The 27,150-nt window shown below is 44.7% G+C and overlaps 1 protein-coding gene across 1 annotated transcript; it reads right to left on the reverse strand.

Annotated features, from left to right (window-relative positions):
- Window positions 1-3,417: 3,417 nt before the first annotated feature.
- Window positions 3,418-5,871, reverse strand: OLIG1 (oligodendrocyte transcription factor 1). The gene has a single exon (XM_083611204.1). It carries the CDS (start codon window positions 5,387-5,389, stop codon window positions 4,688-4,690), a length of 702 nt encoding a protein of 233 aa, XP_083467330.1. The 5' UTR covers window positions 5,390-5,871; the 3' UTR covers window positions 3,418-4,687.
- Window positions 5,872-27,150: the final 21,279 nt, after the last annotated feature.

The raw sequence follows: 27,150 nt of genomic DNA on the forward strand, positions 1-27,150 counted from the left end.
GTATCAATATAAGAATATATATATATGAGAGAGAAAGGAAATATAAAACTGAACCATTCCAGCCCTTAGTGCCTATGGAAACAGATTATTAATTAGATACCATGTTTAGGGCTTAATCACATTTATCTTTCACCTGCTCTTTACAAGCATGGTCTGTGTTTTACAGCTCCATTATCTGAGTGCCTTTTTTGGGCTTTGGAGCTTTCCCTGAGAAAACCCACTCTTTAAAGCTCAATCGGAGCAAACGTCAATCTATGAAAACACCTGAATTGACAACTGCTCTGACTGAGCACTAAGAACACTGGGGCAAAAAAGAACCCCACTCAGACAAGGAGCATTAAAGCACGGGCCTGCACCTGGAAAGGGTGGGGCAAAAAGTAAGTGTGAATAATAATTGTAAGGACTTACATAAACAAACAGGTTTCTGTCTCTCCAAGCTGTTGTCCTTAGCGCTGGGTCCAATGGCACCTGAAATAAGCCTTTTAACCATATGCCAGGATTCAACCTTGAGGTAGCCCTCATAACTTGGTGCCACTCTGAGGCAGTAAGAGCAGTTACTATTGGAGATATCATCTCCTCTCCCACACTTTAGGCAATGGAAACAATGGCATGGAAGCCAAGAGAACATTTGTTTATTTTTCATGGAGCTCCTGCCTCTCAAGGCATTGCACATAATGTGGCCTCACATTATGTCATCGTCAGATCTTCACCTTCTGAAGACATACTGACATGATATCCTATACATGTCCACTTAGAAAAAAGCCTTGTTGAGTTCAAAGGGATTTCCTCCAAGGTAAGCATATGCAGGATTGCAGCTTTACTTTCTTATTCTAATCTGTGAGATTGAAATCTGTGTATAATGCAATCTCCCTGAGGACAGTTTCATTTTTAGCTCAAGTAACGCAATGTAACCATTTTAATGAAGTACAAAATGTAGCTAATCTCGGTATTGAATTTTTATTCTTGTTTGCATATTCTCTTATTATCTGGCACACCTGAAGCTTTCATTCTACAATGGTCAGTTTTCTATGGGCATACTTGGGGTGAATAACTAATATTATCTTATTTCCAGTTCTTGGGAAATGGCTGTAGCTCCTGATGGATCATTCTCAGTAGATCCCATGTCAGTATTTGTTGTGGGTAATTTCATGGTTCCTAGCCAATATTTTCAATCATTCATTCAGTGACTAATTAACATAGCTAGATTTCCTGTGGGTTGCTGTCCAGCATCTTCAGCAAAATTTATTTTGCATATATTGCAAGATGTTTTTGTGCCGCCTCAAAGTACAATTCTATGAATAACAATAAAGTAAGCAGTTTCTTGGCAGCTAAATATTTTGTTACTGCAGGAAGACTCTCATAGTGAAAGTGGAGGGTTTTCTGTGGATTCAGAGAACTCTAAACAAAAACATCAGGCCAAAATATTAATGTCCCACGGCAAGAAACACAAGCACCCTCCAATTTGTCTTGTTGGCAATTTCCACTTCTCTGGGTCTTTTGTATCCCCAAAGATCTGAAATAATTTAAGTGAATTTGGTTACATTATTAAACTACCTGACTTAGACATGATACTGTCCCATTACTTACTTACTTACTTAATAACTAGTCTGCTCAATCCCATGGATTCAGAATGGCTTAAAGCAGTTTTCTCAAATGTTAAGAGATTTTCTTTCCCCCAGGGGCTCACTCTGAAACAGTTAAATCGGGTATAAAAGAGGCAGGAATAAATGGGGGGAAATGATATTATAAACATACATGTTAATCTATTTTTAAAATGCATTAATCAGCTTTTAAAAACAAACCAATCTTCCCAAAGCACACCGTAAATAACCAACCCCAAAAGCTATCTCTAGGACTATATTTTGCTATCACCCACCTGCTCTTCAGCTCAGATCGTAACGTCTCCCCTGAATTGCCTTACACCTTCCTTTCTCTTGCAGAGTATGGAAGAGGCATGAGCTTTGCAATGTGTGGCTACAAGTGTGCTTCTCAATCTGCAAATGTTCTCTATAAGAAGCAGGAGAAATGAGCCTTTCCTTACCCATTATTTTCACTCTCATCTTGTTATATTTCATCTGCATTCAGGTTTACCTTTCAGTAGTTTGGCCAACTCCCTCTGGATTTCTTCATGGCCTTTTCTAGATTAGTTAAGCATTTTCTAGATATGTTTGCAAGTTAAGCTTTCCTTCTTTCTTTCTTCCTAGGCTATTGCACTCATGTTTCTAAAAAAAATTGTTCAAACGACATAAATGTATGTGGAAGAACATCTGCCTTGAATGAAGATCCCAGGTTCAGTTCCTGGCATTTTCAAGTAGGGCTGAGAGAGACCCCAGTCTGAAACCTCTAGAGCGGCTGCCAGTCATTGTGGACAAGGCTGAGGTAGATAGACCAATGAGTGTGACTCACTGTGATGCAGTGTCCTATATTCCTAGGCACCATTACACATGGATTCCACTGTGAATCACATTTTATTTTCCGGCTGTTTGTTTGCCCTGCTATCTGAGCCGGAGTATTAGAAGTTCTTTCCTTCCCTCTGAATGAAAACCGAGCAGTCAAAAACAGGGGAATCCACCTGGGCAGAATTAATCAAATTGAATTGAGGAGGCCAAAGATGCAATTTGTCCATACTTACCTGGGAATATCCCGTTGACACACTGGGTCTTACTGTTGAGTTAGGCTGCTTAGGGATTGAGCTGTCAGGCTGGGATCAGTCTCCTCTCAGCCCTCCTGCTGAGAGTCCCTGAGAGAAGGCTTCCAGCTTCAGCCTAGAAGCAAGGAAAGGGTGTGCATGCTTCAAGATCTGAAAACTCCCCAGCAGTTACCAACCTGAAAGAAGATTTGGACACTGGAGAAGGAGGCCAGCTCTAAGGACTTCATTTATACTCCATGTTCAGCCTTCCTCTCTTCCCCACTTCACTGACCTAGCTTTCCAGACTTAATTTATGTCTACCATTTTTTAATCATCTTGAATCTTAACAAGACATTCTGAAACTTACAGTTACAATAAATTGCAGACTCTACCCAGGTCTTTGCTTATGCGACTACTTCATCGGAGGCAGAGTCCCTAATTATTCTGGAGCTCTTCTCCTTGATACTAGATTGCTCCTACCTCTAATTAAGCTTAGTCAAATTTGAGACTGAAGTGAATTACTGGCTCTCCTTCAGGCATAAATGGATTATGACAACATACTTTGCCTCTCATTGATACAGATGCATTGGGTATGTGAGCAGATAGATATTATAGTTTGGTGTTTATTTGTGCACATTATAATGGTAAACTCACAATAACTGAAGTGAACAAAAACTAAAGGGGAGAATAAATCCATTCAGACGTATGTGAATTTAAAACACCATTGTTTCTAGAATTATAGAGCTTCATTTGTATATAAAACTGGAAAAAATGGATTGAAAGATATCTTAAAAGGCTGTCTCAAGATCTCCCTTTAATCAGAATCAAGTATAAATAACTAAAGGATTAAAAGAAGGGGGGGACTTCCAGTGGTGCAGACTCTGTGATATATTATGGTATCAACATATTAGAACATTCTAATTTTGAGTTTTTGTATTTTTCTAACATCATCTCTTAAACCCAGGCTAGAAACAGAATATATCAAGTACTAAAATCAGAAGCAGTAGATCCATCAGGAGGTGGAGCTATCAAATGAAATTACAAGCATTTCTTTATTAATTTTTCTCTGTTTCCAAGACAATGGCTCTCCTGTTTCACTCATCACCATTAAACTAGAGACTTTATGGATTATCTGCTCAGGGTAATGTTACAAATTTATCATTATCTTTTAGGTAATGGAAAACTGGAATCCTGGGAACACTTACTAAGCAGTAAGCTCCATTCTGAGTAAGCAAGTTTAGGATTGTGCTGAGGGCTACCATGATATGCAAACTTACTTGGGAGTCAGTCCCATTAAAATCAATTACTTCTGAGTAAAAATGGATAGGTTTGGGCTGCCCCATGATAGCTGTGGTGGTATTATCTTCAAACAATACATCAGTGGCGACTAATGACTATACGATCTACAATTAAATACTAGGCAATGAGGGAGAACGGGTGGCATCTCAGGGCTGCCAAGGTAAATGACAAGACTCGCTTGTCACTGCACTGGGTGAAGACAAATACAGTTGCAGAGGCATGATTAAGTTAAGGACTTTTGTGGAGCATGCGCACTACGTCAATTGGACAAGCAGCCCGACCTTAAGCACGTTCACTTTGGAAGCAAGCCTCGTGGCTTATTCCAAAGTGAACGCGCACAAGTTCTCATCATTCACGGTACATAACTTTGGTTGGTCTTTTGCCCCTTATAAAACAGTAAAGCAAGTTTTCTGGGCAACAGCTTTATTTTTCGTTTTCCCTGGCAATGTCTCCGGCCTCCTTACACGCGCGCCCCCGAAGCGATCTCACATCTGATTTGAAAGGACACTGAAATGCATGCAACTTGTCCTGTTAAAGAGCCGGACGCCCCGGGGATTCCTCTCTCCTGTTGCTGAACTGTCTGCACTCTCGCCGCCCGACCCCGGCGAGGACTAAACGGAGGAGGAGGCTCCCCCTCCGCTCGCGCTAGTGCTCCTGCTGCGCACGTGTCCTTGTCCTCGCCCCTCCCTCCAGGTCCGATCTTCCGCCTCTCCTCTCCTCTAACCCCCCCACCCCCACTCCGCCGCAGTCCCGGGTCAGTCACTTGGAGAACTGCGCCTGCACGGCCGTTAAACTGAGGCCGGACGACGGGATGAAGTGGGGGAACTTGCAAATGGCGCAAGTGCAGAGGCTGGTGCCGCTGGGCAGGTGCACTTGGCCGCACTGCTGCTCTTCCAGGGCCACCGAGAGGTACTTGCTGGCCGGGTGCGGAGCGTGGTGGTGATGGGCATTCACGGCCCCCGGCGTCAAGAGCACCGGGCCCGGGGCGGCGGCGGCGGCGAAGAGGGGCAGGCCGGCCAGGAGCAGCCGGGGGCCCGAGCCGCTCATCTCGCCTAGGATCCTCCGGAGCTCTTGCAAGGAGCTCCCCAGCAAGAGGATGTAGTTCCTGGCCAGGAGCAGCGTGGCGATCTTGGAGAGCTTCCTCCCCGGCGAGCTCTGGCAGTGCGCGGCCGAGTAGGGCAGGATCACCTCCCGCAGCGCGTCCATCGCCAGGTTGAGATCTTGCATCCGCTTCCGCTCCCGGCTGTTGATTTTCCTCCGGAGCTGCTGCTGCTCGCTCTTCTGGTCACTCTTGGGCGTGAGGCCGCCGGCAGGGGCTCCTGCCGCGGTCGCCTTGGCGCTCCCGGGTCCATGGAGAGGCTCTGGAGCAAAGTCTGGCCGCTCCGGAGCTGCTTTGGCCAGCAAGGCGGGAGGGGGCTGCCTGTAGCCCACCAGCTCATAGAAGGGCGGCTGCCTCAGCATGATCGCTTCGCTGCTGCGCTTTCAGAGCAGGCAGAAAACTTCCATAGCACAAAAAAGGAGCCGGGAGGGGGGGAGCAGCTGGAAGGAAAAGGGGGGCGGGGAACGCGCCGGTGATTTGCCGTGAGATGTGAGGAAAGGGATAATCGGCCGAACCCTCTTTAAATCCAACTCTGTTGTTAAAGTAAAGGAATGTCAGGCCGGCGGCCAATGGGAGTGCAAATCTGGGCAAAGAGCGGCGCTCATTGGCTGCCGCGTGGCGTGGAGGGAAGACGCTGCGCTGGGCAAAACAAGAAGTTTATTGTCGCCTCCGGGCTCTGCGGGTTCCGCCGCCCAAACTTCCGCAAGGGCTTCTGTCCATTCCGCTCACCTTTTGGAGCGCGCTTGTTTTCCCCCCCTGTTTATATGTGCTCTGGTTCCTTCTCCTGCGTTTTGACTGCTGGCAGGAATATAAATGCCTTCCGAAGGGCTGGGATCTGTAAACTTGCTCTGCTTTTCAGACTGCAAAGTGGTGTTTGATATTTGTTTGTTTTGGTCATAAAATAACTTGCCCCCCCCCCCGCCACTGGTTAAAAACAAGCTATTTTAAAATAAAGCAGAAGACAGAGCTGAGATATTACATGTAGAAATGGGACGTTGCAGGACTTGTGTTTGCACCCACATGCTTATTTAACTTTGACATACAGCAAAGGATTTTATAGCCCATTGAATGTGCTAATTGGCTTGCCAGTGACAATATGTCTGCATCATCAAGCACTGTTTTGTGAACTACCACTATCAGTTTATCATTATCTGTCCTTTTCACTTGCCTCTGACCTCCCGTTTTATAACCCCCCCAACCCCCATGTGAATATAAATTCAACCTATAATTCATGATAATGCTTCACGCATCTGATGAGGTAGACTGTGGTCCATCAAAGCTTATGTCATGATAAATTGGTTAGTCTTGAAGGTGCCACAAGACTCTTAATTGTTTATGCTTCAAAAGCCTAATGTGGTTACTTGCCATGATCTCCCCCATCTATATTTCACAAATGTTTTTGCTGTGTCTCAGCCTTGTTTCATTTTGATTTCAGGTATTTATTATAAGTATTCTTCAGCCGTTCTGTTAAGGCAGCTCAAAGTATGAAATAAAGCAATGTAAAATTCAGTATCAGTAAAAAACAGTGCAATCCTAAACATTTTTCTTTAGAAGTAAGTCCCATTGAACTCAATGGGCATTGCTCCATAGTAAGTGTTCTTAGAATTGCAAACCATAAGTCAAGAACAACTTTAAAACTTTTTTTACATTGAACTGAGATACAAAAATTCAGTAAAATCAAAGACAATACAAAGCAATAAAACAAAATGATAAAACAGCAGGATAATGTAATTCAGGTTAAATCAGATAGATGCAAAATGCCCAGGCCCATGGTTTTTCTTATTTTTAATTGTATATACCTTACAGCTAGATAAAAGGGTTTGGAGACAGAAGTACCGTATTTTTCGCTCTATAAGACGCACCAGACCACAAGACGCACCTAGTTTTTGGAGGAGGAAAACAAGAAAAAAAATATTCTGCATCTCAGGAGCCAGAACAGCAAGAGGGATCGCTGCGCAGTGAAAGCAGCAATCCCTCTTGCTGTTCTGGCTTCTGGGATAGCTGCACAGCCTGCATTCGCTCCATAAGACGCAGACACATTTCCCCTTACTTTTTAGAAGTGAAAAAGTGAGTCTTATAGAGCAAAAAATACCTTAAGTTGTAGCCCATTTCCCTTGGAGATACTTTAGACATGTGTGCCCTAAGGGAAAGTAGAAGGGGAGAGGTCCAGGCTGTGGTAGGTGCCAGGGACTACTTAAGTTTTTTCTGCCCTGATGGAGTGACTAAGCTCTGAAGTAGCATTGTTGTTGTTGTTATATTCTTTACACTCTGCCTTTTTCTTGGGTGGGACTTTGGGGGAAATGAGATCATGCCACCCTTTCCTGCAGGGACAGTTGTGGCAGCCCCTGGCCTGCCTTCCTTGTGGCTGCTTAAGACAAACCTCTGTGCCCTGAGGGAAGACAGCTTTTGGCATCCACTCTCAGACAGCCCACTGTGAACTGCCTTGGTAATTATGTGATATAAAATTGCAACAAATAGAACTATAACAATGCCATGCTTACATTGCTGCTTCCTATGTTCTCACGGTTTTATGCCATAACTAAGGAAGCTTCATTAAGAAATGCCCAAGGGCTTAAGTGTATATACTGGATTTTTTTGACTCTTTAAAGTGAAGAGTAATTATATCAATAATAAACCAACAATTATACAAGGAATAAACAAATATTGAGACCCCACATCTTTCCTGATGCCAGAATTATTCTGGGGCAGGACCACCCCCATGTTTGGCAAAGGAATATGTTGTAGAAAGCCCATTTCCCTGTGGTGTGACAGGCTAGTCTTCAAGTGGTGGGTTGGAACCCACTCCTGGGTCACATCCTGACATAAGGTTGGTCACAACAGCAGCACAACCACCATACAAATATATGGTGAAAATTAAGAGGTGGTTCTCAAAGGTATGTCCACAATTTGAGAAGACTAGGCAAGTCTATTTTAAACATGAGCTAGACAATCCACATCATTATATTAGTGCATAAGCTTCAATACACACATGTGATCACTTGAGCCATAGTCATTAAGTTTGTCCTTGGTCTCATTCATAAGTATGGTGGTGCAGACTGGTGTCCAAATACTGGGTATGGTGACTGGCATGTGGGTGACTGAAACAAGGCCAGCCCTATGATGAGGCAGAGTGAGGCAGCTGCCTCAGGTGGCAGGGAGTGGACAGAACCGTGAGCGTCATATGGCCTGCCCTGTACCTCTTACGATTGCCTGCTGCTCTCAGGTGCAGTGGAAGATCCTGTCCTTTCATCAGTATTGGAGTAAGATTCAACTGCCAGTCAAATTGGCTTCTGTATGTGCCTTGAGGAAGGGCACCATCTTGTTCTTCTCCTCAGGCAGCAAAATGTCTCCCGCCAGCCTTGGCTGAAGAGGATGAGATCCTGCAGATTGATCTTCCACCTTGGTGCTTTGCTTCTGTAGGCCCTGGCTACTGCCTCCTTTTTCTTTTCTTTTCCCAGCCCAATGCACTTAGTCTACTTGGAAATCATGGCCTCTGACTTTGAGTTGATAATAAGGAGCTTTCAGAGCTCCATCAGTCCATTATTATAAGCTAGTGTGGCTTGGCTTATGGAGCTTCCTGCACTGTTGTGATGAATTGGACAAAGGCACAGTTCCCAGTCCTATTTTACAGAGCAATCCTAACCATGTCTACTCAGACATAAACCTTACTGAATTCCATGAGGCTTGCTTCCAGGAAAGTGGGATTAGGATTGCAGCCTTAGTCACTTTGGAAAATATGCTGATGGTGTTGATAATGATGTAGTAGCAATAATAATAATAATAATAATAATAATAACATCATCTGAGAACCATTGCCAAGCATCTGTCTTGCCACTGACTTTTGAAAGCTGGGAGCCATTAATTGAAGGAAGGGCTCCAGAGTTATAGGCCATGAACTCCAGGTAGGATTGAGAGCTGGAAACTCTTAATTATGCCATGTTGTAATGGGAGGTAAGGATGGGGCAAGACTGGAATATGCACAAGAATGAGGCAGTGGGGTAAAGTGGTTAGAGTATCAGACTAGGGGTCCCTCTGATCTTGTTTTCTTTTTTTGTAAAAAAAAGAATCTGCAACAGGTCATTGATACAATAGCTATGATTTGGGTGGATTTATACCAGACTGTCTACACTGCTTCTCCAGTGTCATGAATTAATGCCATTGGGAGGGGCATTTGCTACCAAACCAGGACAAAAGAAAGAAAGAAACCAGAGCATTTGTGGTATAAAAAGTTACAGGATTTCAGCAGGAAATTATGGGACATGTGCTGGATAGAAACAAAGCAGTATGTCCACCCAGGCACAAACAGTATGGAAAGCAGGATTGCATATAACCACCCCAATACAGTCCTGAGCACAAACCATCACAAATGTACAATAAAATGTGCAACTTCCAGGGTGATCTATCTCTCAGCCTAGTCTACCTCTCACAGTTGTTGTGGGGATGAAATTCCAGGATGTGCGTGTGTCCATGTGCACCGTTTTGAGATTGCTGTAGGAAACGTAGGATATAAATATGGTAAATAAATAAACAAGGCCCCTCCTTTCACTAGCTAGTTCAGGTCTCCACTTTTGTTTGCAATGTAGGTACTAGAAAATCTCAGTGGTTATTTTTTTTTGCAATGTTTGCATCTAATTTTAATATAATAAGAACTTAATGCTTCTAATAACAAATAAATAAATGTGTTTTTTTAAAAAAACAAAACAAAACCAGAAATCTTCTTTTCAACTGTTGTTCTTTAAATTGATCTGCACAATTGAGCTTATCAAACTCTGGATGCCTGGGAGAGAGCACATTCTTCAAACTGATGGAAACCGCTTTGATCTGAGCACTTTGAACAAAAACTGTTAAAACACACTTATCGGGGGGAAATTAACATAAAAATTATTGTTGCAAATTGTGGGTTGTTGGCTAAAATAGGTAAGGATAAGAAAAACAAGGATACTGAATCTTAAGTGTCAAGTTTTCTAGTTTGAAAACAAACCCCAGTGCTTAGATCTATCAAGCCCATGGAAGAACCTACTTTCTGTTTCAAACGAGAGGGAAATGACAAAATACTTTTGTTGACACGGAAGGTTGGTGGGGGGAGAGAAATGCCAATGAAAAAGATGTCTGTTTCCTTTTTCTTTATAAATGGGTTTAAGATAGGCAATCAAACATTCACTTCAAACTTCAGAATAGGTTTGAAAGTGTACTTGTGCATAGAACAGCCAGGCTGCCTTAAAACAGTGTGATCCAGTGTGCTGTGAAATTGCACACACAAGTCTATAAAATCAATTTCAAAGGGCTGGCTTTCTTTGCAGGAAAAAAAAAAGAAATAACGATATTCTTTGAGCCATTCTAAAGTTGGTAGCTTAAGCCAAACACTGTAGAGGGTTCTCTCTGTTGCCATAAAAGAGACAGTTTGCTTAGACGGCTGTGGCTGATTTATAACACAGTGCCCAATGTCATGGTCAGGTTTTTTGCGTGACAAAACCCTGGCAGTTTAACTCGGACTCTCCGTCAGACTCAAAAGATGTGAGTGATTCTGGCCGGTGCAGCTTCGCTTGCGGGATGTTCCAAATGGTTAAAACGAACCCTTTCATAAGGACACATGGCCAAGTGTGTTCAAAGGAACGAAGGGGAGAACAAAGGTAGCTCTGAAGTCATTTCCCTGCACTGAATCCAGCCATCCGGTTTGACTCTTTCTTCCATGAATAGGCAGAATGCAACAGGAAGAACAAGCCTGAAAGAGAACAAACCAGCCAAATGTACTGGCAGAGGGACCTGAGAGAGAAGGCAGGGGCAGCTTGATGCCCGGCTTCTATTCTTTGCCCTTGGAAAGGAATGAATGATAAATTTATAGCATCCAAAAGGTAATAAATGTGTCTAGCTGAAGTGCCACGGCCAAGTTCCTAGGACACCTGCAAAGACAGGGGGGGCTTTATAGGACCAAGCAGCCCTCTCTTTATTGGAAGCAGACGGACTGCAGCGGACACAGAGGGATACTGTTCCCAGTTTTGCCCCGTTCCTCTGCCGCTGGCTCAAAGTCCTTATCAATGTATGCAGCAGCCAGGCCTGCTGGCCTTCTGCATAAAACACCATTCAATCAGGGTATGAGAGAGAGGGGGACAGGCAGGCAGCAAACGGCTAATGAAAAAGGACTTGGGATCTGAATTTGTCCCAAGCTGTACTGCTACGTCCAATGCATCCGCCATCCGCAATCAACCTACCCAACTAGGCTGCATACATACCGTACAATTAGAGCCCATTCATCACAGCTGCAAAGGATTATGGGAACTGTACTTTACACTTCACAGAACCACGAACCATAGCACTCTTAACAAACTACTGCTCCCAGGATTCTGGGGTTGTGTGTGTTTTCAATGGGCTTTAATTGTAGAATTGTAAAGTTGGACGGGACCACAAGGGCCGTCTAGTCCAACCCTCGGCAATGCAAGCATCTTTCACCCAATAAGGGGCTTGAACCATGACCTTGAAATTGAGTCATGCTCTTCCCACTGAGCTAGCAGGACATAGGTGTGGTGCAGTTGCAGTAATTGGGGAGCTTTTAAGTGAGGCCTAGTTACGAGTAAGGGACACGGGTGGCGCTGTGGGTTAAACCACAGAGCCTAGGACTTGCCGATCAGAAGGTCGGTGGTTCGAATCCCCGCGACGGGGTGAGCTCCCGTTGTTCGGTCCCAGCTCCTGCCCACCTAGCAGTTCGAAAGCACGCCAGTGCAAGTAGATAAATAGGTACCGCTGTGGCGGGAAGGTAAACGGCGTTTCTGTGTGCTGCTCTGGTTCACCAGAAGCGGCTTAGTCATGCTGGCCACATGACCCGGAAGCTCCCTTGCCCAATAAAGCGAGATGAGCACCGCAACCCCAGAGTCGGCCACGACTGGACCTAATGGTCAGGGGTCCCTTTACCCTTTACCTAGTTACGAGTACCCCACCCTCCCAGGCCCAGAATGCCACCTCTCTCAATCCATGGCAATTATCCTACTGCTTTTACTTCCCTTGGAGAAGATTAAGAAACACACCCTGTATTTATTTGCCCAACAGGCCTGGCTGTGCTAGTGCTGAAGGACTGCGGCCACTGAGGGAAGCAGAAGACGCCATAGCACGTAATGTGCCGAGCATCTTGTTGGGGCTGGTGGCATAAGACAGCAGTGGGCAGAAGGTTGGATTGGGATCTGTTGGTCCTAGGCAGAGTGGATGTAGCTAAAGGAGTGTGACCTACTCACAAGAGGAAAAGATCAACAGCTTCAGGGGAAACTCCAAAGGTCTCTGGAAGTATAAAGAGAACCCCCAACAACAGATCCATGAGGACTGGGCATACTCAGAAACCATGGAATGTGGCTGACTGCTAGGGGGAAGTGGAGGAAAACCAGGAAGGAGGAATGGACTTCAGAATCCTGGAAGAAGGCAGGCCTGGCTGAGCAGGAGCATTATATGCTACAACATTTTGTTGCAGATCAGATCCCACTTACTGAACCAAGTTTTATTCTGTCATAGGAGTGGCTCTTTGAAGAAGGGGAAAAGGCAAGAGTCCGTGTCAGAGTGAAGTGGGGATTGTCAGTCATGCCTGGCACCTGCTTCTCTGTTGGAGTTACTATGAGAAAATGCCTGCCTGCTTCAGTGAGGAGCAGATGGTGGCTAAGGGTTGTCTGTAGTCTGCAGAGACTTCTCCCTTCATCCAAGTATTTGGGATACAAATCTATCCCTCTCTCCCCCCCACACAGAGACAATGTAGAAAAGAAGATATATTTTGATGCAGACGAAAAGGGAAATATTGCTCTGAGTTATTCAACTCCTAAACAATCTGCATGCAAACAGAAGCATATCAGTCCATATCAAATATCTACAGTATGGACAGGCAGGCTGGAGCTGATGCAAGTCACAGTCCAAGGGCTGCCCTCCAGAATACATTTTTATTGTGCATTCATGATGCTAGTACATTGTGGATTGTGCTAGGTTTGTGTGATGCTGATTTGTAACCTCAGGTCTCTTTATTTCATTGTTATGAACAGCAGATTAATATGAACTAAATGAAAAAAATTAAAATACTTATTTCTTTTTAAGGCAGCAAAAAGGTCCAAATATTATACTTTTTTCAGTGTGTGGGCATCGCATCACTTATTAGACAGAATCAAACTAAAAGAACTGTGGAGGAAAATACGTTCGGACATCAGTTGTGTATTTTTTATTTTTGGCAGTGCAGGTGACACTCCTAACAAGTCCTTGTGAGCAGATGAGAAATGTATGGGCTGTTAATAAACTGTAACTAATCGGTGAATACTGCCGGATTTTGTTCAAGCTGCTTGGGGCCACAGGTCCTTGGGAGAACGAGCACTTGCTCTGCTTTTATTTCAGCATTGCAGAAGCTTGTGGCAGCCTCTCGATGTTTGTCATAGTGAATAGACATATGTCTCTCGCACAGTCATGTAGCATATTCAATTAAGTTGCACAATGATAGCTTATAACAAGGGCAGTTTCGAACAAGACATCGTCATTCTCTTCGTTGACAGTACAAGAAGAAGAAAAAATGAAGGCTGGCTCAGTCTCTGGACATTGTGATGTGAACAATGTACTCTCCCAAAGCTTTAATTTATAAATTCGAAAGAACCGTTAAGATGCGCTGTGCTTCCATATTGCTCTTCCTAAAGTGTTGCTTTTCATGAAAAGGGCTAAGGAGCAGAGCTATTTACTTATTTCTTTAGTATTTTAGAACATAAAACAGGCTTAGAGTGAAATCCTCTGGCTGCCTACTCAGTCCTATTGACTTCACAGGACTTCCTCCTAGATAACTGTGTGTAGGGTGGCAGCCTTAATAATATAATCATAGATTGTTTGCAAGATAAGCAAAGACCTATCTTTTGCTTACAAAGTGCTGTGAATCTTGATGGCACTATATTAGCACAGTAACTAATGACTTGAATCAGTGCCAGCAATGAAGAGCATATGGATTTTATTTTAAAACTGCCTGGTCACACAGTGCAAGCTTAACTGAAATGAGAGGGAAGAACATATGGACACAAAGCTTCACCGATCTCTTTCCCTCCAACACAAAAGTTATATATCTTTTTGCTTCACAGTAACCAAAGGAAGACGGTGATGTGTTCTTAACAAACTGTAAACTGATTACAAGGATTGTGGGGGTTTTTTTAAAAAAAGAGGTAAAAAAAATAATCAGTAGATGTCAAGCACCCTAGAAATAACAAAAAGTCAATTAGTGTGTTTTGAGTCACACAAGGAAACATTTATGTATCCAGATACTTTCACATACCCTTTTTTTGTGACACAACTAGTGCGTTTGGGTTTCTGTATCAATTGAACAGTCTCCTCATATGATTCTAGAGTATAGCTAGGATTTGCGTGTATGAGGAAAGAGAAAATAAGGTTGATCGTCGCACCAGTAAAGTACACTTGAATGGCTGGAGCTGTGGAGAACAAAGACGAGATCAGCATCTCTTATATCTAGCCGTTCCTCCCAAAGGGGACCAAGACAGCTAACATCAAATATACAGCATCAAAATATACAGCATCAAAAACAAGCAGAAGCACAGTACAAAGTAAAGCGGTCCGTTGAACGCTAAATTACATAAATACAGATGATGTCACACATTATGTTTAGAATAATTAATAGTGCTTTCTAGTGGATTAGAAAAAGCAAGAGACTACATCAAATGTGTTCAGGTGGTTCCCCCATCAGTTTATGCACCTGATAGGCCTTGTCTTTGCAGTGCGTGGTACTCAAGTCACACACACACACACACACACACACACACACACACACACACACGTCTTTCTAGCTTCGCATTGCATGGGCAGATTACTAATGGTGAAGGCGTCAGGAAAGGTTTGTAATCACCTCATTGAGGAATCCCTGCTAAGCATCCAAGGAACCCCAAATTTATCAGAATACAGTTCAAAAAACAATGCATTAGTGGTGTCCAAACTTTTTTCAAAGAGGGCCAGATCTGATGAAGTGAAGGGCCGACCATAAGGGCCGACCAAAGTTGTTGACCTTTTTTTAGGATTGAAGATTGAAGTTTTTTAGGATTTTACCCTAGGAATAACTGCTACAGGTCTAACTAACTGGCCCCCTAAATGGACTTTGGACATGCACCAAAGGTGGTTTCCTGTTAAAACTCTTCCGTTTTGGGCGCTTTTCTTATTTACCTAATGGGCAAGACTTTAAGAAAGGTCCATGTTCCCCAGTGCGACACTTCAGCACAAAACTCAGAGGGTGGGGGGGAAATGGACAGAAAAGACAAAAGGATGACATTGCGCGCAGATTTTCTATGTCTTTCTCCCTCTGTGTGAATTGCTCCAATGCGCTGACCATATTATCCCCACCAGGTTGTCTTATGAATTACTCGTGTGAGGGTGGGGAAAACCTTTGGTCCTCCAGATATAGTTGGATTCCAATTCCCATCCTACCTGACTATTGAATGCACTGGCGGGGGCTGATGGGAATTAGAGTCCAGTAAGACTGGGGGGGGGCACAGGCTCCCCATCGCTGTGCTAAGGCGCACTCTCAGGCTACATGACCACAGATGCGTCACATCACTGAAATAGGTTTCCCCTTCCCATTTCTACTTGAGAGATATCTTAGGAGAGATAGCAACTGGAGGATCTTCATTTTGGGCTACACAGATTTGCTAGCACCTCTACTCTGTTTCTGCCCTTCTACAACCTTACCCAACTAAACTGATGGTCTTATATTTGAAAGCACAAGCTTTCAGTCAGTAGTGTAGCAGAAGCTGAGCACAGAAAAACCCACTGATATCAATGTGTTGGAAGCATACAACTGCTGTATCGGGATAATTAATCCTAGAAATGACACATTAAAATGCAGATCGTAACAACTGAGTAAAATCTGATTTGCTTTGTGTTTGATCTTGAAAAGACCACTTTGGTAAAACATCTAAAGGCATACTTTGATTCAGGCAGTTTCATTTGCCAGGGAGGTATTATAATATTTATTTTAAATGGTTCATCAATCAATGAACAGTTAGATTCAAGACAGGTAATTGACTAAACATTGCTGTAATGGGTTGACAGCCCTACTGTTCTCCAGATTAGTGAGTAGAATATGAGCAAAGCTTTGTAACCAAATCAAAAGGGCATGGGCTGACATTGCTTCCAATTAAAGATGTACATTTTTACTGAAAATAGGAATGTCACAATTGCTTTTGCATCTGTAAAACTCTCAGACAATCCAACACTGTGATCAATCTCCACTCTGATAATGTATGGTGACATTGATGGATTTCTTTCTCTTCCAAGAGGATCAAGCCAGGGAATATATTAAACTGAAAGGCACGCTTCTTACTTTCAAGGAACACTCTTGTGCATTGGGCCTGATCCAATTGTATTGGTTTTGGCAGGGGAATACAATGATTGATGGTGGCTGGGAAGCTGAGGTCTGCTTAGGCACAGAGTCCTGGAGTCTCTTGTCTTAAGAGGACTTTCTACTGGCTCCCTGCTGGTGTCAGGACATGCATGGGGAGGGACAATGGGACTGGGTGGCCCATCCAAATCGCCCCTTCAAATGCACATGGCAAGTTCTGACCTGCCAGTTCAAGAAGAGGTGGCAAAAAGCTGATGGGAAATTAATTCTCAAGAGTTTGTCAAGACATCTCCAACAAGTGAAGATAAATGGCAGAACAAAACTTCTATGGATAAACTCAAGAATAGGGATGGGGGAGGGAAACTTTATTTTGCATTTATGGTGTGTGTGTGTGTGTGTGTTATTTAGGATCAGGGCATGGGGCAGAATAGAATCCAAACCTTGGAAAGAACTCAGTTTTCCAAAGATATATCCTATCCTATTAATATGCTTTATAAAATATTTATAGTTTAGGAGAACTTTTTGAGAAAGGAAGGAAGGAAGGAAGGAAGGAAGGAAGGAAGGAAGGAAGGAAGGAAGGGAAGGAATATGTAGCAATCTGAGACCAGGGAAAAGAGACGGTGGAAGAAGATTGGAAGAAATTTAAGGACTATCTTAAGAAACATTGCAAAATTATTGAAGGCTAGAACGATGTTGATTTAGAAATTAAGGAGTTAACAGCTGTAATGATTATGTGATTAAGAAAAGAAAGGTTAAAAAGTGCATAGAAATTGGGGAAAGGATTTGCTGAATTGACTTAATTAGAGAATGGAATACAGAAAGGGGAGGTATGAGGAGGTCGGGAAAGTAAGTTTTATGAATATAAGGGATGGAAGCTATACCTGTTTTGTATGTGTGTTTTTTTTTGTTTGGATTGTATGTATTGTTATTGTTATTGTTTTTATTGTTTTGTTTATTCTGTTTTATACAAATTCCTAAAATTTAATAAATATATTATAAAAAAAGGAATATGTAGCAATCTGTTTGCACCGATTCTGGCTCCAATATCCTTAATGACAGAAGAAAAAAGTTATTGTTTTTGAAAGGTCAAAATAAGACCTGCTACTAACTGTCTATTCACCTACACTGTACTACACACACACACACACACAGAGAGAGAGAGAGAGAGAGAGAGAGAGAGAGAGAGCTCTTCAAGAGAAGTTTCTTTTTTGGGGGGGCGGGGAGATCATCCTTTAGGCTAGAGGGCTGTTTATGTAACAAACATATGATATGGATCATAAAAACAATTTGGGACTCAATAATTTGAAGGCGAGTCTGCCATTTCTGACTACTGCTGGTCCAGGCCTTAAGACTGGCAGTGGAGACCCTCCCACAGATGCCTGTGGCCCATTGGGTCTTCTCTCTTAAGGCAGGACTCCTGTGCTTTTAGCAGGAAGCTACCCTCACTGGACGCGGGTGGCGCAGTGAGTTAAACCACAGAGCCTAGGACTTGCTGATCAGAAGGTTGGTGGCTCGAATCCCCGCGACGGGGTGAGCTCCTGTTGCTCGGTCCCTGCTCCTGCCCACCTAGCAGTTCGAAAGCACATCAAAGTGCAAAGTGCCAGTAGATAAGTAGGTACGGCTCCAGTGGGAAGGTAAACGGCGTTTCCGTGTGCTGCTCTGATTTGCCAGAAGCGACTTAGTCATGCTGGCCACATGACCCAGAAGCTGTACGCCAGCTCCCTCGGCCAATAAAGCGAGATGAGCACCGCTACCCCAGAGTCGTCTGCGACTGGACCTAATGGTCAGGGGTCCCTTTACCTTTACCTTTATCCTCACTGATATGCCTTCTCCTGCACAACTTTTAAATGTTCTTTTTGAAACGGGTCACCCTGTTTGCATGCTTAATTCCTGCAAGTTATGTTTCTGCTTCAGCAGCAATAGAATCAATAACTTCAAAAGACAACAAACTTAGAGACTGGTGTAGTTTCTCTGAACCATGCTAATTCATTTCAGTTTCTTTGGAGAGGAAGGCACTCCCTGCCTGCAAACAGGAGGTTTAGTGCTGCTAAATCTTTTCCTTCCTGCTTGGCTAAGCAGATCAGTTTTCCACCCTTCTTTGCATGACATCCCTTTCTCTTATCCTGTAGAGCAGCTCAGAAGACTTGAGGCACACATCTCAGCTGAGGCGACAAGATTTTCTATTCCACTTCGGGTGGAAGGCTATCAGCATGAGAGCTAATCCCTCTGCCCATCTGCTTCTTGACGCTTTGTTGTTTGCCTTATAAGTTTCACATCACGTGCTACCAAGAGTGCAGGCAAGGCTATAGTTTTCGTTTGCTGAGCCTGACCTTATTTCTGACTTTTCTGTGCAGCTGTTAGGAAAACCACCTTGGGGCTCATCCCCAATTAAAAGAGATCTCAGTCAATTAACTGCATGATTTTATCCATTCATTGATTAAATCTGAATAACTTTGCATACACATAAATAGTTGTAAAGATAAATATTTTCCTTTTGAACTATGCATGCATGTCACAGAAAGCATAAGATTTTAAGATAGTGACCACCATATGCAGTTTTGATAAGCATTTACATTTTAAATAACATTGTTGTTTAATGGTGTCCCATTTGTCTGGGGTTCCTTTTTAAAGAGCAGGCTTTTTTAACCTAAAGCCATTAATTGACTTGAGACTGCAATCCTGTAATGACTGGCATGTAAGTCCCACAGAATTCAATGGGATTTACTTCTGAGCAGATACAGTGGATTGCACAGTAAACATTGTAGCCCTTCCCTATACCGTTTAAACAAAATGATATGCAGAGACTGAACAGGTGAGGGTCTCTCCCTCCACCCCCCAACCTGCAGGTGCTGAGATGGGGAAATCTGCCTGTCACTGAATCCTCATGCTGGAGAAAATTTCCATTCCCGCCTCATGCAGCTGCAAAAGGCACAGATGCCATTGGGCTTGTTTTTCATACTTTATGCAAGTTGCCAAAAATACTTTTGGGTTTGCCTTGACCAGATTTTTTTATTTTTGAAAATGTTGTAAAAATCATTCATGCGCAATCCTACTCACAAGAATCAAATAAAAATTTGGAAGATGAAGGGTTGAGTTGAAGTGGCTAGTGTCACAGAGAGGGGGGGGAGAGAGAGAGAGAGAGAGAGAGAGAGAGAGAGAGAGAGAGAGAGAGAGAAAGAAAGAAAGAAAGAAAGAAAGAAAGAAAGAAAGAAAGAAAGAAAGAAAGTTTTGAGTGGCAGGAAGTGCTTCATGAAGCTGGTAGACTGTCTACGTTCTTTCAGAGTGGCTTATCTACTTAAGCCATGTGGAACAGAAGGTGCATTCAATTGTTCTTGCCCTATGGACACCTTCAGTTTGCCATTCCTCAACCCAGATCTTCACCTAAGGAGTAATTGTGGGGTGTGAAACACAGAGCAGTCAAATACAACATTCCTAGAGTGGACATAAAAAGGGGATGTCTGGACCAGCCAGTCGGAACTTCCTGTTTCCTCCTGGGCTGGACAAACTTCCTCTATGTGTGACCAGAGGTGGGCGTGACCTCACCTGTACAGGTAACAAAATAGGACAGGGGAGGCAGCCATCTCTCTCTCTGACTCCATTCCTCAAAGAAGCAACATCTCCTTAGCCTGAGATGCTCTTCCAGCCAAGAGAGGACAAAGGAACTATCTCCTTATGGGATAGATTCCACGTGTATATATTTTGTAACCTAAGTCTGCCTTCTGGGATCCATCTGTGAACAGAATGTAAGTAAACTCTTTTATACTTTTATACAAGACTATGTCATGTCTATTCTTTTTTAAGAGGGAATAAAGGGGAATTACCAGGAAACTTATTTTAGAGGTTTAACAAGCCTGGCAAAGACGTTATCCGCTGTGTAAGTTTAAAAGGGAAATGTTACTCTGCTAAATTGTAGAACTTGTTAACACAAGTTGGGAAGGATATAATGAAACAATATATCCTCTCCTGCCTCCCTGAACATTCTCACAGTAATACTACCTGACAGCAGGTCATTGGACTAGGCCACGTGTTCCCCAGTCTTTCAAGATCTCATTTGTACTCCAGATGCTCAGGCCTTCTGAAGGGAAAGATCCTCCCTCACTTCCCTAGCTTGCTACACTGTCCTATGCCAGTGACTGAGCCACCTTCCAACCTAGGATTGCTCTTTTATCTACCTGCCACTAATTTTTTTGTGAAATGGTTGATTTAAGAAGAGCCAGGTTAGATGCCAAAGGCCCATCTCAACCAAAGTCCCATTTCCAAACAGGCCCATTTGGAAGCCTTTGGCAAGCAAGCAAGCAAGCAAACAGGGTTTGCAGTGACATTACTCAGTCAAAGAAATCAACCTAGTCTCACCCTTGGGTGACTTTCATTTGCAATCCAATGGATCTTGCATTCAGTGAGACTTACCTCCAAGTAAGTTATTATGCTGAATTTAATATTGTAGCATCACGTAATCTTGCAAAGGAGCAGAATTAGTTGCTAATCAGTGTGCAAAGATTTAACAACGGCATCTTATAGACATGTTGGCTCAGAAGTAGCTCCCCTCGCCCCCCTTCAACGGGACTTTTATGAGGAGAGTGCACACAATGCATCGGATTGCCGGTTTTTCCCCCCAAATGGGGTGGCGCAGGGGCAGGAAGTGATGTCAAATAAAACTAACTAGGCTCAGTTGGAAGCATACGGGCGACACCCTACCCCTGCTAATTCTGCAACGTTATACGATCCGATTTAAAGGTAGGACCTACGGAAAATATAATAAGCAGGTCCCTCTGGGGCGCTCATCACGTCGAACCAGCAGGCGAACATATGGAAACAGCAGACGGCTGATGAGATCGGCGAAGAAAACCCTTGCGTGGCTTGACATTTCTTACTCCTCGCCCCAAAGGCTCTATAGGCAAGAGAGAGGAGCCAGGAGGGAGCAGGGCAGCAGGCGCGCAAAATCACCTGCAGGGTTTCTCTCGCCGCCTTCTAGGGCATCAGGCTGCTTTCTGCTCTGGCTGGCTTAAGGGAAACTACATAGAGTCATAGCATTGTAGACTTGGAAGAGGCCCCCAAAGGTCATCTAGTTCAACCTTCTACCGGGGTGCCAGCTTGAATAAAATATGGGGGAGGGGCAGGTAAGCTCCGCCCCGCATAATCACAAGACCCAGTGCAGGCACGCTATTTGTATGGGCATGCCCATGGACTGTGCTCCCTCAAATATTTTATTGTAGGGGGCGAAGGGAGTTGGCTCCTATGCCGCCTGCAATGCAGGGATCACAGCTGACGCCTCGTTAGGGATGAGGCTGGGCGCTGTCACCTCTTCGCTTGCTTTTCCCGCAGGATCCGCATCTGCGGGTCTGACTGGGCATAGGTCAGTTTCCAAGGTTTCTCTGCAGCTGCTCAAGGCACAATCCTTTGCCCGGATGGGAGCCCCGTTTCCAAAGCCTGGAGAGTTCTCGGTTCTTTTCTTCCCCCTTCTCTCCTGCCAAACTAAGGCGATGCTGGCTTTCTCCTTTAACTTCCGATCCTGGGAGGTTAACAAAGCGAAACCCGTACAGTTTCCAGCTGCGCCCTGACTTGCATATTTCTCAAGAAATATGCCCACGGCCACATTTAATGCACCCTTATGCCACTTTAACAGTCACGGGGTCGGTCCAAAGAATCCCGAGAACTGTAGTTGAAGGGCGCTGATCTCACAGACCTACAATTCCCAGCGCGCTTAACAAAATGCAATTCCCAGACATCTTCCTGGCTGTATAAAAGGGCTCTGAATGCACCGGGTGGATGTGTCTCCCAGGAAGAGGCAGCGATGGGAAATCCTGAGATCCACCAGAGGGACCAGACCCAGATGAGGTCTGGAAGCCTGGCAGCCCCCAACCCACGATCTCGCCCATCTGGAACTCCTGCCTGCCTTGGCTCTTTCTTCCAAGCCACCTGGAAAGAAACCCCTGCTGTGCATCTCCCAGGTCGCCGCTAACGGAAGAGGCCAGCTGGTGGTGCTGTTAGTGGTTAGAGCATCGGACTCAACCTTGAGCCAGTCACTGCCTGGCCTACCTCACAGGGTTGCTGGGATGAAATGAGGAGGAGAAAAACCATGTAAGCCACTTTGAGCTCCGTGGGGGGAAAAGGTGGGATATAAACGCAATATAACCAAATAAATAAATGCCCAAATAAAGGAAGTCCGCGAGCAGACTCGGAGTGCACAGATCGCTCCTAGGAGACCCTAAGAGCACCCCAAGCGAGGCGTCTCCCCAGCCACCTCCTGCCCTTCCTGAGGGATCCTGGCCCCGAGAGATGTGGAGTAAGGAAGTCCTGTCATCACCAGGGAGCAGCGGCCGGACTTTGGGGGCAGAGCGTACCCACCTGGAAGAGCACGCAGGAGGGCCTCCTGAAACACATATTTTATCTTTATTATTTTATTTTTATTACATCCATCTAAAGAGCAATCCCCTCCCCCGCCCTGTAAGGCCGTTCAGTCCTATGGAGACCTAACTGCGCCAGTGCCAGGGACCGGATTGGAATCGGAGCAGGTGCTGGAAGGAGAGGGGCGTTTAAACCAGGAACCCAGCCCAGTCCTTCAAGCTCGAAGCGCCATCCTGGTCCTCGAAGCTGAGCGCCTCTTTGCAGGTGGATGATCCCGGCGGGTTCAGACGCGCCCGATGCCGGACAGAGTCCTTCTGCAAATCGCACGTACTCTGCACATGCTCAGGAGTTCTGTTACTTCTTTTGTTCTGCCCAGTTCAGTCGTTTGCAAGCGCCAGCTTCTCTCCACAGAAGCGCTATAAACAGATTAAACAGAAGAGGAATAACCTATGTGCAAACAATTGAATAATCCAGTCCAGTTCCCCTATATTTGTTCCATAAATTTCATCCATTTAAGGGGAACTGATCCGGGGTCTCGCTTCTGGAACTGCCTGGTCAAATGGCGATGCGAGGAGAGCGGAGCAGGCGGAGAGACGGACAGGAACACGGAGCTGCCCCGCAGGAGTTCAACCGGTGAAGCTTCCGCCACATCACTGCATTTCTTGTAGGCAGAAAGCTGAGTTTCGGTGTGTGAGGTTTTTAACTGAGGTCAGGAAACCAATTTGTTTGTCGCGTTCAGCTCTGAGCCTCGATCAGACTGAAAACAGAAAAGAAAGCGAGCGGCATAAACATTGTCAGGGGAAACGGCTAGATCGGGCCTTTGTCTCCGTTTGGGCCTATTAGCCAAAGTGGGGAGGGCAGGATCTTGCCCCATTATAGCAGGCAATGCTAACTTCGGGTTAGCAATCGTCATCATCCTTTATTCTTCCTATCATTGTGCCTGCCCTGCACCTGAGCATCTTCAACAGCAACCTGACACCCTACAGCAGCTTAGCAGGTAACTTGTAAACCGCTGCCTTAGTGGTTTGTTTTGCAAGCAAGCGGTATATAATTTTTTGCTAAACAAAGTAAGTTTGGTTCTAGTGCGGAAAAGCGTCACCTGCCGGTTTTCTCCAAGCCAGGTTGTTCTAACAGGTGCGCGGGAGCACAGCCGAAAAGGCCACCACGAAACTTGGCAACCCTATAATTTGAGAGGCAGGACCAGTTTCCAGGAAAGGGTTCTGAACTTGGGGGATCATTGGGCGTGTTTGCAAATGCTTTCTCTACATTTTAAGGGAGTGTGGAATGTGGTTGGCCAAACAAGAGAATTTGGCCTTAGCCTTCGATTTATTAGTACTTTGGATTAATCTCAACAGCAGTAATTTGTTTCGAAAAGGTTCTGATTAGCTGCCTGTACAAATAATTTTAATTTATACGTATGGAAAGCAATGGAGAAGTACGATCTGCTCGTCCCCTAAGGAGACAGCAATGTCCAGTTATTAGGCAGCCTGGCTCAGCTGCTTCCCCCAGCGCTGTGCAGAATGTCTCGAGGAAATCAGATTCTGGGAAACGCGGTTTTCTCGGGCGCCATTTCAAAGATCGCTGCCTGCTTTTGACGGTATGAACTGTTTTGGCGTCGCCCTCCTTCAGCCAGCTGAAAGAGAAAATATTTTAGATCTAGATCTCCCTACACCAATCCGAGCCGGTGGGAACTCGGCAGCTGTCTTCTGTGACCTGAGCCTCGAACCTCGGCTCTCCTCCAGCGCTAAATCTGTTAATGAGTCCTCCTGCGGAGCAGATTGAAGGAGGCGTTTCCTATTAGTCAAACCCCCGGGATTAGAACTCAGAGCCTCAACACATGGAAACCTGAGAGGCAGAGTTTGTTTTTTTAATGGCCGGTGCAGAAACTTAAGCCTACCTGGAAATCACACCCCCTCTGGGACCTGGCGAACTCATCCCAGATAGGCAGCGTTTGAGTAGCAACACTTGGCACATGCTCAGAGATGCTTAGGGCCTGTTTACGTGCTTCAGCAAAGATTTAATTTTAAATGTCTGCAACGTAAACTTACTTCCACGCCTTCTAATGATTTAGAAGCTATTAAATCGTTGTGTGAATCCAACCAATATTGTTTAAAACCTTTGCTTTGGAAAATTACTTGAAGGGGTCGGGTTCCCTCTCAGCATTTGAGGGATGGTTCCCTCCCTTCGCTAAAATGTTTATAGAGTGATTTAATTGTAAAAAAAGAAAAATAATGAGGCCTAGAAACTTGAAGGAAGTGGGCGGTGAACCGAAGGACCAAGATGATGGCTACAGTGCGCCACTTTTGAGGAGAGGAGAGCAGTTTCGAACTTCTGTTCTAGTCAGATGAAAAATAGTTATTTTCAGAACGTATAATATACCAGGATGCCTTTCAGAAATAGAAGTATTATTGGATTACAGTCCTGTCTCATTCGTGGACGGCGTCGTAAGAAGCCGGTTTCCACGTTCCTACGATTGCAATTCCCCCCGCCTCTTCCCGCCCTTTGCAGTTTCGATTCCTGTGCTTCGAATCCGGTCCTGGGCTGGGTAGAAGATGGACCGCGATCAACTAACTGACAATTTGTAGAAGATAGATCTGCAAACGTATTTGGACTGCCGGTTATTTAGCAAGAAGGAAAAGCGTCCTCCCCTCTCAAATCAAGTTGCTGAAATGGCAAAGAAAATATTAAAAACAAAAAAGACTTGGGGAGCGCGCGCAGGAGAGATTTGTGGGTAAAAGGACTGAGGTCAGACCTGATCCCGAAAAGGAAGTCTTGGCTTGAGCATGTCCCTTGCGACCCCCTGACCCTTCAATCTAAAACAGCAGGAATAATCTGCGCCATCATTTTGCAGCTGTCTGTGACTGGTGGCTCTAGAGACTGAGTGAGTGAGTGAATGGATGGATGGAAAAGTCAAAAGCTGGCAGAGCCACTGTCCACGGCTGCACGGATTCCAATGGAATACTCCTTGCCGCAGGGCTGGAGGTTTCCACGCAGTTGCTTCGGAGCACGCAATCCTAAACACAGCTCCTTGGAAGCAAATCCAATGGCGCTTCCGTGATTCGGCCCGGAATCCTCTTTCTATCTGAGCGCGGTCAGAAAGGACCCCTTTAGTCATAAGCCTACAGATGGTGTGATCCGAGAGTCTGGGACCGCTAATTCCAAGAACTTCGAGATCGCCTGCATTAGCTCCTCCCGGGGGCAAATTATGTAGGGTCGGGCCGGGGGACCTCCAGATGTTGCTGTACTACAACTCACACCATCGCTGAGACCTTGACCATGGGCCATGCAGGCTGGGGGTGTTGGGAGTTGAACAACATCTGGGGAACCTCAAGTTCCTCACCTTTGGTGTTGGTGCACCATGATGATGGTGGTGAAGATTCCATTCCACCCATCACTGCATCTAGGGCTGAAATGTCCTAAAACGACTAAGAGCCTCTTTGCCCAGCACAGCCCACTGGATACGCAAGGTGTAAGATCACACTTGAGATTGAGCGCCTTTGACTTCCTCCCTCTTTAAAAAGACTGGACACCTGCCCTTATTTCTGGTCTCCCCAGGTGGCAATTTCGCCCCTTAGAAACAAGTCTGGCCCTTAAGATATACAGCTGATTCAGAACTCCCCGAGCCTTAAGGCTGCCATACTATGCGTGAGGAAAAGGCGCGATCCTATCCATGCCTTCTATTTCAACGGGATTTACTCCCAGTGAAGTGTGCGGTGGATTACAGCTTCTCTTTCGTACGGACGTGCAAAGGCTTGGGCTGCATACAGAAAGAGTTTGTTGCAAAGCCAAGCACGCACCCGGAATGATAGTTTGGAGCCGCAATCCAAGGCACAGTTACTGGAAAGTAAAGCTCCACCGGCCACCGCGGGGCTTCCTTCCCAGTAGGCAAGCCTAGGAGAGGGCCGGAAGCTGTTGGTCTTTAAATAATGTGGCCCCGATCCTGCGCCCATTGAGTGACCATAATATGAGCACTTGAAGCTCGATCCAACACATCTTGTACTCAGAATAAAGTTCCTATTTAAGTGAAGGGGGAGTTAGTTTTTCAGAATATGTGCTCGGAGAAAAGCGAGGGGTCTTCCGCTTCATCGCCAAGGTGCTGGCCTTCATCCCGTGAGGATGGCGATTCCTCAGCTGAGTCTTATTCACAGCGAATGGCTTCATTATCCTGTCTGGAGAACATCTCACAAAGGAAATAAATGCAAAACGGTCGTGTTTTCTCTTTCTTTTATTTCTTTTATTATTATTTAAAAATGTCAACGGTGGATCACTTTTTTTTTGCAACCAAACAATAAATATTATTTAGCAACTTTTTTCCATTTCTTTATTTTATATAGATAATATATATAAAAAAATAAACAGGTGATAAAAAATCTCTTGAAGGTGACAGCGCTAAGAAAAGAAGAAGACAATAGGTTATTCAGAAACAAGCGTGGGGGGAGGGAG

This window comes from Podarcis filfolensis, assembly GCF_964270895.1.
Source record: "Podarcis filfolensis genome assembly, chromosome: 4".
NCBI lineage: Eukaryota > Metazoa > Chordata > Lepidosauria > Squamata > Lacertidae > Podarcis > Podarcis filfolensis.